This window comes from Micropterus dolomieu, linkage group LG04 (genome assembly GCF_021292245.1).
Source record: "Micropterus dolomieu isolate WLL.071019.BEF.003 ecotype Adirondacks linkage group LG04, ASM2129224v1, whole genome shotgun sequence".
Taxonomy (NCBI): Eukaryota; Metazoa; Chordata; class Actinopteri; order Centrarchiformes; family Centrarchidae; genus Micropterus; species Micropterus dolomieu.
Genome location: NC_060153.1, coordinates 33,947,813 through 33,959,400, shown reverse-complemented (window position 1 = coordinate 33,959,400; position 11,588 = coordinate 33,947,813). Strand labels below are relative to the sequence as shown.

Genomic DNA, 11,588 nt, shown 5'->3' with positions numbered 1-11,588 from the left:
TACCCCCCCCCCCCCCCCCCCCCGTGGAGAGAGGAGGCCGAGGCAGACCGCAGCCTGACTCCCTGCAGACATATAATGAGTGAAACTACAGTCAGTTCACACACATCTCAAGCACCGCCCCCTCACTGCAGGTCACCTGACGGTGTGTTTTCACTGTCCCAGCATGCACTGGGATGGAGGCTGCATATGGACACTGATCGTCTTGTTTTGTCTTTCAGTCACTGGCCCACTGACTGAGTCCCAGATTGCCTACGTCCTGCGGGAAACACTGCAGGTAAAGTCCAATCAGACAGTAGGCTGAGGTCACTGTTACCTGCCTGTTACCTGCCTGTTACCTGCCTGTTACCTGCATGTTAGCTGCCTGTTACCAGTATGTTATCTGCCTGTTATCTGCCTGTTACCTGCCTGTTATCTGCCTGTTACCTGCCTGTTACCTGCATGTTACCTGCCTGTTACCAGTATGTTATCTGCCTGTTACCTGCCTGTTACCTGCCTGTTACCTGCCTGTTACCTGCATGTTACCTGCATGTTACCTGCCTGTTACCTACCTGTTACCTGCCTGTTACCTGCATGTTACCTGTCTGTTACCGGCCTGTTTCCTGCCTGTTACCTGCCTGTTACCAGTATGTTATCTGCCTGTTACCTGCATGTTACCTGCCTGTTACCAGTATGTTACCTGCCTGTTACCGGCCTGTTACCTGCCTGTTACCGGCCTGTTTCCAGTATGTTACCTGCATGTTACCAGTATGTTACCTGCATGTTACCTGCCTGTTACCTGCATGTTACCTGCATGTTATCTGCCTGTTACCAGCCTGTTACCGGCCTGTTACCTGCATGTTACCTGCCTGTTACCTGCATGTTACCAGTATGTTATCTGCCTGTTACCGGCATGTTATCTGCCTGTTACCGGCCTGTTACCTGCATGTTACCTGCCTGTTACCTGCATGTTACCAGTATGTTATCTGCCTGTTACCGGCATGTTATCTGCCTGTTACCGGCCTGTTACCTGCATGTTACCTGCCTGTTACCTGCATGTTACCAGTATGTTATCTGCCTGTTACCGGCATGTTATCTGCCTGTTACCGGCCTGTTACCTGCATGTTACCTGCCTGTTACCTGCATGTTACCAGTATGTTATCTGCCTGTTACCGGCATGTTATCTGCCTGTTACCGGCCTGTTACCTGCATGTTACCTGCCTGTTACCTGCATGTTACCAGTATGTTATCTGCCTGTTACCGGCATGTTATCTGCCTGTTACCGGCCTGTTACCTGCATGTTACCTGCCTGTTACCTGCATGTTACCAGTATGTTATCTGCCTGTTACCGGCATGTTATCTGCCTGTTACCGGCCTGTTACCTGCATGTTACCTGCCTGTTACCTGCATGTTACCAGTATGTTATCTGCCTGTTACCGGCATGTTATCTGCCTGTTACCGGCCTGTTACCTGCATGTTACCTGCCTGTTACCTGCATGTTACCAGTATGTTATCTGCCTGTTACCGGCATGTTATCTGCCTGTTACCGGCCTGTTACCTGCATGTTACCTGCCTGTTACCTGCATGTTACCAGTATGTTATCTGCCTGTTACCGGCATGTTATCTGCCTGTTACCGGCCTGTTACCTGCATGTTACCTGCCTGTTACCTGCATGTTACCAGTATGTTATCTGCCTGTTACCGGCATGTTATCTGCCTGTTACCGGCCTGTTACCTGCATGTTACCTGCCTGTTACCTGCATGTTACCAGTATGTTATCTGCCTGTTACCGGCATGTTATCTGCCTGTTACCGGCATGTTACCTGCCTGTTACCTGCATGTTACCTGCCTGTTACCTGCATGTTACCTGCCTGTTACCTGCATGTTACCTGCCTGTTACCTGCATGTTACCTGCCTGTTACCAGCATGTTACCTGCCTGTTACCTGCATGTTACCTGCCTGTTACCTGCCTGTTACCTGCATGTTACCTGCCTGTTACCGGCCTGTTACCTGCCTGTTACCGGCCTGTTACCGGTATGTTATCTGCCTGTTACCGGCATGTTACCTGCCTGTTACCGGCATGTTACCTGCCTGTTACAGGCATGTTACCTGCCTGTTACCGGACTGTTACCTGCCTGTTACCGGCCTGTTACCTGCATGTTACCGGCCTGTTACCGGCATGTTACCGGCATGTTACCTGCCTGTTACCGGCATGTTATCTGCCTGTTACCGGCCTGTTACCGGCCTGTTACCGGCATGTTACCGGCATGTTACCGGCATGTTACCGGCATGTTACCGGCCTGTTACCGGCCTGTTACCTGCATGTTATCTGCCTGTTACCGGCATGTTACCTGCCTGTTACCTGCATGTTACCGGCCTGTTACCTGCCTGTTACCTGTATGAAGTAACACCGTCTGTTTGTGTTCTGCAGGGCCTCTTCTACCTGCACAGCAAAGGGAAGATGCACAGAGACATCAAGGTGAGCTGCAGTGTGTTATTAATGATTATTATTAATTATCACAGTGTGAATCACCTGCAGGTGCATTAAGTGTGAGCCTGAGTGGGCGGAGCTACAGCGGCGAGCTAACAGTTTGTGTTGCATCTGCAGGGAGCGAATGTCCTGCTGACTGATAACGGATATGTCAAACTGGGTGAGTCTCACGCACCTGGGAGGTCTGTGATGTCATGAGCAGACTCTGCCCACTGATCAGGTAGAGAGGCGGGTCTTGTGATATGTCATATGTCACACTGAGTCAATCAGCCTGTCTGAGACAGCAGACTTCCTTTTCTGAATTAAACCATTAAAATAATTCAGACTTACGTCACTCCTCAGTGTCTCGTGCTCGTTGTTGGTTCATGCAGTTTATATTTCCACTGTGTGGTGATGTCACAGCCTGTCAGCCATATGAAGCATTACGATGCGGTCATACACAGTTAATGTGTGCTCAGAAGATGGCTGGTTTGACCTTTCACCCCTGGCTCTGTGTGTGTGTTGGCAGCGGACTTCGGCGTGTCGGCTCAGATCACTATGACCATCGCTAAGAGGAAATCCTTCATCGGGACGCCGTACTGGTACGACATTGTTCCCCCTCCTATTGGTGGTCTCTATGGTGACGCTGAGGTCAGCAGCCTGCAGCCGCCGTCTTGTCTCCCAGGACGATGATGACGATGAGGCTGCAGCTTCACGTTTCTCTGTTGTGTCTCGACTTCATGATGTATTTATCCAGTCAGCTTGTCGGGTTCTGTGATTGGCCGAATCTAAGCCAATGGGTGTGTGTTGTTGCAGGATGGCTCCGGAAGTGGCGGCGGTGGAGCGGAAGGGTGGATACAACCAGCTGTGTGACATCTGGGCCGTCGGCATCACCGCCATCGAACTAGCCGAGCTGCAGCCGCCCATGTTCGACCTCCACCCCATGAGGTTTGTAGTTTCCACACCAGAGAACAGAAGAATTTATCAACGTGGTGTGCAAACACAAAACTCAAGAGTAACAACACACATTAGAATAAAATGACCATAATGCAACAACAAGCAGCAGATCATCCACGAGCACATGACTGTTCTATCTGTCCGCCTGCCTTACCAAGGATAAATAACCAATCACGATGTTTGTTTACAATAACTCGCAAGTAGAAAGCCTCTTTGTTACGTACAATTTAACGCCAGCAACGTGTTGAATGTTTTATGTTTTCAATACATTACATACGGTGGATATACAGGTGCTGGTCATATAATTAGAATATCATCAAAGTTGATTTATTTCAGTAATTCCATTCAAAAAGTGAAACTTGTATAATGTATACATTCATTCCACACAGACTGATATATTTCAAGTGTTCATTCCTTTTAATTTTGATGATTATAACTGACAACTAATGAAAACCCCAAAATCAGTATCTCAGAAAATTAGAATATTGTGAAAAGGTTCAATATTGAAGACACCTGGTGCCACACTCTAATCAGCTAATTAACTCAAAACACCTGCAAAGGCCTTTAAATGGTCTCTCAGTCTAGTTCTGTAGGCTACACAATCATGGGGAAGACTGCTGACTTGACAGCTGTCCAAAAGATTTGGTAGAAAAAAGTGTACAAGCAATAGGGATAACCGCACCCTGGAGAGGATTGTGAAACAAAACCCATTCAGAAATGTGGGGGAGATTCACAAAGAGTGGACTGTGTGTCAAGCCACTCATAACACCTGAGCAGTGCCACAGACTGATGGACTCCTTGCCACGCCGCATCGCTGCAGTAAATCAGACAAAAGGAGCCCCAACTTAGTATTGAGTGCTGTACATGCTCATACTTTTCATGTTCATACTTTTCATTTGGCCAACATTTCTAAAAATCCTTTTTTTGTATTGGTCTTAAGTAATATTCTAATTTTCTGAGATACTGAATTTGGGATTTTCATTAGTTGTCAGTTTTAATCATCACAATTAAATGAAATAAACATTTGAAATATATCAGTCTGTGTGTAATGAATGAATATAATATCCAAGTTTCACTTTTTGAATGGAATTACTGAAATAAATCAACTTTTTGATGATATTCTAATTATATGACCAGCATCTGTAGGTGTTGCTGCAGTAGACAGCAGATGAGATGAAATTTAACGAGCTCCAGTTTGTCACTAAGATGATGACTGATGATCTGTTTCCCTCTCAGAGCTCTGCTTCTGATGACCAAAAGTAACTTTCAGTCGCCCAAACTGAAAGACAAGGTGAAGTGGTGAGTATCTCTCAATTCAATTCAATTCAAATTAGCTTTATTGGCATGAATGTAATAACATTGCCAAAGTATCATATATACACAACATAAGAACAATCAGCCCCATACATTTCATTAAACAATTAAAGCGTAAAGTAATCAAAGTGTATGTGTGTTTGTGTTTAAAAAAAAGAGAAAAAATAAATATTAAAAATTAAAATAAATAAATAAAACAGTAAGCGTGTTTGTGTGTGTTAAAAAATAAAAATATATTAAAAATAAAATAAATAAAACAGTGTTTGTGTGTGTGTGTGTGTGTGTGTGTGTTTGTTAAACAATAAAAATATATTAAACATAAAATAAATAAATAAAACAGTAAACGTGTGTGTGTTTGATAAAAAATAAAAATATATTAAAAATAAAATAAATAAAACAGTGTTTGAGTGTGTTTGTTAAACAATAAAAATATATTACACATAAAATAAACAGTAAGCGTGTGTGTGTGTGTGTGTGTTAAAAAATAAAAATATATTAAAAATAAAATAAATAAAACAGTGTTTGTGTGTGTGTGTGTTTGTTAAAAAATTAAAATATATTAAACATAAAATAAATAAATAAAACAGTAAGCGTCTGTGTGTTTGATAAAAAATAAAAATATATTAAAAATAAAATAAATAAAACAGTGTTTGAGTGTGTTTGTGTCTGTGTGTGTTTGATAAAAAATTTAAATATATTAAAAATAAAATAAAACAGTGTTTGTGTGTGTGTTTGTTAAAAAAAAATATATATATATATATATAAAAAATTTAAATAAATCAAACGGTAAGTGTGTGTGTGTGCATGCTAAAAAATATATATAAAAAAATAAAATAAATAAATGAAACAGTAACGTGTGTGTGTATATATTAATAGACAAAAAAACCCTTTTTTTAAAGAATTAATTGATTAAAAAAATAATAAGAAAAAAATAATCTGTGTCAAATGTAAAAACAAAACAATTACTAAAATATCAAACGATCAAAATAATAATAATTTGAAAATCTGTCCAATTATTTATCAGTCTGAGGTTCTACTGGTTGTCCTCACTTCATGGCATGAGGAGACATATTTTGCAGCAATTATTTCACATTTGGGCATTTCTCCCAGTAAATAGGGGAGTTTCTGTGTGTCTGATATGAATTTGAATTCGGGGTATATTTGGGAAATGTTTGCAAAGTGTTTTTGTCTTTGTGTTTTATATTAAGGACATGAGGTTAGAAAGTGCAGCTCTATCTCTACCTGTCCTCTGTGTCTCTACCTGTCCCCCGAGTCTCTACCTGTCCCCTGTCACACTGAGAGCAGAGTCTCTCCTCTTGTGGTAGCCAGCTCTGTCTGTGTCGACCCTTTTCTATGGCCAGGCTGTGTTCACTCAGTCTGTATGTTGTCAACATTTTTCTTAGTTTGGGACATCTGTGTTCCTCTCTCTCTCTCTCTCTCTCTCTCTCTCTCTCTCTGTGTTCCTCTCTCTCTCTCCCTCTGTCTCTCTGTGTTCCTCTCTGTCTGTGTTCCTCTCTCTCTGTGTTCCTCTCTCTCTGTGTTCCTCTCTCTCTCTCTCTCTCTGTGTTCCTCTCTCTCTTTCTCTCTCTCTCTCTGTTCCTCTGTCTCTCTCTCTGTCTGTGTTCCTCTGTCTCTCTCTCTCTCTGTGTTCCTCTGTCTCTCTCTCTGTGTTCCTCTGTCTCTCTCTCTCTCTGTGTTCCTCTGTCTCTCTCTCTCTCTGTGTTCCTCTGTCTCTCTCTCTCTGTTCCTCTGTCTCTCTCTCTCTCTGTGTTCCTCTGTCTCTCTCTCTCTCTGTGTTCCTCTGTCTCTCTCTCTCTGTGTGTTCCTCTGTCTCTCTCTCTCTCTCTGTCTGTGTTCCTCTCTGTGTTCCTCTGTCTCTCTCTCTCTCCCTCTGTGTGTTCCTCTGTCTCTCCCTCTCTCTCTCTCTCTGTGTTCCTCTCTGTCTGTGTTCCTCTCTCTCTCTCTGTGTTCCTCTCTGTCTGTGTTCCTCTCTCTCTCTCTCCCTCTGTCTCTCTGTCTGTGTTCCTCTGTCTCTCCCTGTCTCTCTCTCTCTGTGTTCCTCTCTCTCTCTGTCTGTGTTCCTCTGTCTCTCCCTCTCTCTCTCTCTCTGTGTTCCTCTCTCTCTCTCTGTGTTCCTCTCTGTCTGTGTTCCTCTCTCTCTCTCTGTGTTCCTCTCTGTCTGTGTTCCTCTCTCTCTCCCTCTCTCTCTCTCTCTCTGTTCCTCTCTCTCTCTTTCTGTTCGTTTCTCTCCCTCTCTCTCTCTCTTTCTGTTCGTTTCTTTCCCTCTCTCTGTTCCTCTCTCTCTCTGTTCCTCTCTCTCTCTGTTCCTCTGTCTCTCTCTCTCTCTGTGTTCCTCTCTGTCTGTGTTCCTCTCTCTCTCCCTCTGTCTCTCTGTCTGTGTTCCTCTGTCTCTCCCCCTCTCTCTCTCTCTGTGTTCCTCTCTGTCTGTGTTCCTCTCTCTCTCTCTGTGTTCCTCTCTGTCTGTGTTCCTCTCTCTCTCCTTCTCTCTCTCTCTCTCTGTTCCTCTCTCTCTCTTTCTGTTCGTTTCTCTCCCTCTCTCTCTCTCTCTTTCTGTTCGTTTCTTTCCCTCTCTCTGTTCCTCTCTCTCTCTCTCTCTCTCTGTTCCTGTCTCTCCCTCTCTCTCTCTCTCTGTGTTCCCCTCTCTCTCTCTCTGTTCCTCTCTCTCTCTTTCTGTTCGTTTCTCTCCCTCTCTCTGTTCCTCTCTCTCTCTCTCTCTCTCTCTCTGTTCGTTTCTTTCCCTCTCTCTGTTCCTCTCTCTCTCTGTTCCTCTCTGTTCCTCTCTCTCTCTCTCTCTCTGTTCCTTTCTCTCCCTCTCTCTCCCTCTCAGCATAGAATCAGTGAAATAATATGTATGAGGACAATCAAGAAGCTGCTGAATTATTAACATCAGCCAGCCAGGTGCTGTTAATGCTAATAAGAAGAATATTCTCTTTGAATGTCAGCCGGAGCTCAAGCAGAGCAGCGACGTGAGCAGCAGACTGATGGTGAATTTAGACAAACTGGAACTTTACATCCCAGTAGAGTCAGCATAAAATCCTCTGCACTAAAACAGTAAACCACTGCACATTAAATCCAAACAACATCACTGGAACAGTTAAATCACCACAGGAACAGTAAATCTCAACACAGGAACAGTTAAATCACCACAGGAACAGTAAATCTCAACACAGGAACAGTAGATCTCACCACAGGAACAGTTAATATCACCGCTGGAACAGTTAAATCACCGCTGGAACAGTTAAATCACCACTGGAACAGTTAATATCACCGCTGGAACAGTTAATATCACCGCTGGAACAGTTAATATCACCGCTGGAACAGTTAAATCACCACTGGAACAGTTAAATCACCACTGGAACAGTTAATATCACCACAGGAACAGTTAAATCACCACAGGAACAGTTAAATCACCACTGGAACAGTTAAATCACCACTGGAACAGTAAATCTCACCACTGGAACAGTTAAATCACCACAGGAACAGTTAATATCACCACAGGAACAGTTAAATCACCACTGGAACAGTTAAATCACCACTGGAACAGTAAATTTCACCACAGGAACAGTTTATATCACCACTGGAACAGTTAAATCACCACTGGAACAGTTAAATCACCACTGGAACAGTAAATTTCACCACAGGAACAGTTTATATCACCACTGGAACAGTAAATTTCACCACAGGAACAGTTTATATCACCACTGGAACAGTAAATCTCACCACTGGAACAGTTAAATCACCACAGGAACAGTAAATCTCACCACAGGAACAGTTAAATCACCACAGGAACAGTTAAATCACCACTGGAACAGTTTATATCACCACAGGAACAGTTTATATCACCACTGGAACAGTTAAATCACCACTGGAACAGTAAATCTCACCACAGGAACAGTTATATCACCACTGGAACAGTTAAATCACCACTGGAACAGTAAATCTCACCACAGGAACAGTTTATATCACTACTGGAACAGTTAATATCACCACTTGAACAGCTGATCTCGCCACTGGAACAATAAAGCATCGCTGGAACAGTAAAACGTCATTTGCGTTCTTAAAGATTCTGAAACACTTTTTTACTTTGTCCACATTTCCCAGCATGCATCTCTGCGCACTCGACAGTGTAGGACACTGGAGCAGCTCCCCGTGGTATGCCTTGTTGGTTGTTTTCACAAAAACGTAACGGTGTGCTACATCATGCTCGACTTCACTGTTGGTATCGGTTATCGCCTCTTTTCTAGCTGATGTCAATGTGCTTGTTAGAGTCTGGTGTTTATTTTTTCTCACTACCACTAGTTGATAAATATAAAATATATAACCCGAGTATTATCAGTGAGGTATTTAGTGTTCAATCTGTGTGTTTTTATCTCTGCAGGACTGGAAACTTCCATCAGTTTGTAAAAATTGCTCTGACCAAAAACCCCAAGAAACGACCGACAGCTGACAAACTCCTGCAGGTAGTAAAACGGTGCTGTGACGATGCAGTAGAGTCTCAGAATACGTTTCTAAACCTGTCATGGTCAAACTGCACGGCCACAAAGCTGTGTCCCCTACTTCCTGAATAAACCAGATTTCCACTTGACATCAGCATTATGTGTTGATGAAGGATGCAGATTAAAGGGACATGATGATGTTTTTTGTCCTCCCCCAGCATCCGTTCGTCTCTCAGCCTCTCAGTCGGACTCTGGTCATCGAGCTGCTGGATAAAGTCAGTAACCCGGACCAGACTTCCTACCAGGACCACCTGGACGATGACGAGGCCGATACAGAGGTGGGTGGGTGGGTGGGGGGGCAAAGGACTCTTAACGTCTGCAATATCGTCAGATATTTGTTGGTCTCTCACAGTAAATGTTCTGGTGAAGTTGGTTAAAGACAGGTAAAGGTCAGTGTTCAGAGTCACTGCAGCTCAGCAGTGTGAGCTTCATGTCATTCACTACATTCAGACAGCTGCTTTTCCTGTTGTCAGCTCTGTGGAGGGAGAAATGGTTCTAACATTCTGACTAACTTGTATTTGACTAGCAGAGTAAACAGACAGACCTAAAACAAAATACATTAGTGCGTCTCTTGTGAGAGGCATTTTAAAACCCGAATGGTCCAAATCTGAGCAGCAGAGGGGGAAATTTCCTGACTAACCCTGAAGACACGTTTAATAACATGTGTGCTCATTATCCTTACATTAGACTTGTAATCACCAATAGTCAGTCAGTTCAGTGTCGACAATATTCTTTTTTAATATCCTCAGTGGATCCTCAAACCTTATTGGTGAACACTGATTTGATCTTTAATCACCACAGAGCCTCTGGTCACATCCGGGTCACATCCGCGATAGTCACATTGCAGAATGTGCAGTGTCACGGAAAGCAATTCACTCAAACACGTCATGTGTTTTGCTGCTTGATACAAAAGGAAAACTTTTCCAAAACCAAACTCCAAGAGAAGTCTGCATGGTGTCACATCATTTAGTCCAGTGCAGTAAGTGATTCTGGAGAAATCACGCCACGATACTGAGCATACAACGACAGCAAGTAAGTTGTAAGTTGTGTTTAGCTAACCTCGGCTACAATTGCTGCTGCAAAGCTATCGTGAAGCTATCATGAAGCTATCGTGAAGCTAACACGCAGGGAGGCCGGCACAGCGGCTCCAGACAGCTCTCCATCACAACAGTGTTGGTGAAGTAGGGAGGAAGCTGAATGTCCGTGGGCGAGTCATTAAACGTTAATGAACAGTGCTGTTGTTGTTTCCTGTGTACAGAGCACAAACAGTTCCCAGCATGCTCTGCACCATCTGCTGAACTTCACTGGATCTTTTCATATTGCAATGAAATATTAATTCCCGTTCATGTTCCTTCCTGTTCCTTCCTGTGCCTTCGTGTTATGTCACGTTCCTTCATGTTCCTTCCTGTTCATGTTCCTTCCTGTTCTGTCACGTTCCTTCATGTTCCTTCCCGTTCATGTTCTTTCACATTCCTTCCCATTCATGTTCCTTCGTGTTCTGTCACGTTCCTTCATGTTCCTTCCTGTTCTGTCACGTTCCTTCATGTTCCTTCCCGTTCATGTTCTTTCACATTCCTTCCCATTCATGTTCCTTCGTGTTCTGTCACGTTCCTTCATGTTCCTTCCTGTTCTGTCACGTTCCTTCATGTTCCTTCCCGTTCATGTTCTTTCACATTCCTTCCCATTCATGTTCCTTCGTGTTCTGTCACGTTCCTTCATGTTCCTTCCTGTTCTGTCACGTTCCTTCATGTTCCTTCCCGTTCATGTTCTTTCACATTCCTTCCCATTCATGTTCCTTCGTGTTCTGTCACGTTCCTTCATGTTCCTTCCTGTTCTGTCACGTTCCTTCATGTTCCTTCCCGTTCATGTTCTTTCACATTCCTTCCCATTCATGTTCCTTCGTGTTCTGTCACGTTCCTTCATGTTCCTTCCTGTTCTGTCACGTTCCTTCATGTTCCTTCCCGTTCATGTTCTTTCACATTCCTTCCCATTCATGTTCCTTCGTGTTCTGTCACGTTCCTTCATGTTCCTTCCTGTTCTGTCACGTTCCTTCATGTTCCTTCCCGTTCATGTTCTTTCACATTCCTTCCCATTCATGTTCCTTCGTGTTCTGTCACGTTCCTTCATGTTCCTTCCCATTCATGTTCCTTCGTGTTCTGTCACGTTCCTTCCCATTCCTTCCCGTTCATGTTCCTTCGTGATCTGTCACATTACATCATGTTCCTTCGTGTTCTGTCACGTTCCTTCCCGTTCCTTACTGTTCCTTCGTGTTCTGTCACATTCCTTCATGTTCCTTCCCATTTATGTTCCTTCGTGTTCTTTCACGTTCCTTCCCGTTCATGTTCCTTCACGTTC

At 43.7% G+C, this 11,588-nt stretch overlaps 1 protein-coding gene across 1 annotated transcript in view; it reads left to right on the top strand.

Moving 5' to 3' along the window:
• LOC123969286 (mitogen-activated protein kinase kinase kinase kinase 3-like) overlaps positions 1-11,588 on the top strand; it is a 59,255-nt gene that overhangs the window by 26,527 nt on the left and 21,140 nt on the right. Inside the window, exons 5-12 of the mRNA XM_046046536.1 lie at positions 219-274; positions 2,407-2,454; positions 2,584-2,626; positions 2,975-3,047; positions 3,262-3,393; positions 4,639-4,701; positions 9,116-9,197; positions 9,392-9,511. Of these exons, the coding sequence (XP_045902492.1) occupies positions 219-274; positions 2,407-2,454; positions 2,584-2,626; positions 2,975-3,047; positions 3,262-3,393; positions 4,639-4,701; positions 9,116-9,197; positions 9,392-9,511 (617 nt within the window). The remainder of the gene's footprint in view (positions 1-218; positions 275-2,406; positions 2,455-2,583; positions 2,627-2,974; positions 3,048-3,261; positions 3,394-4,638; positions 4,702-9,115; positions 9,198-9,391; positions 9,512-11,588) is intronic.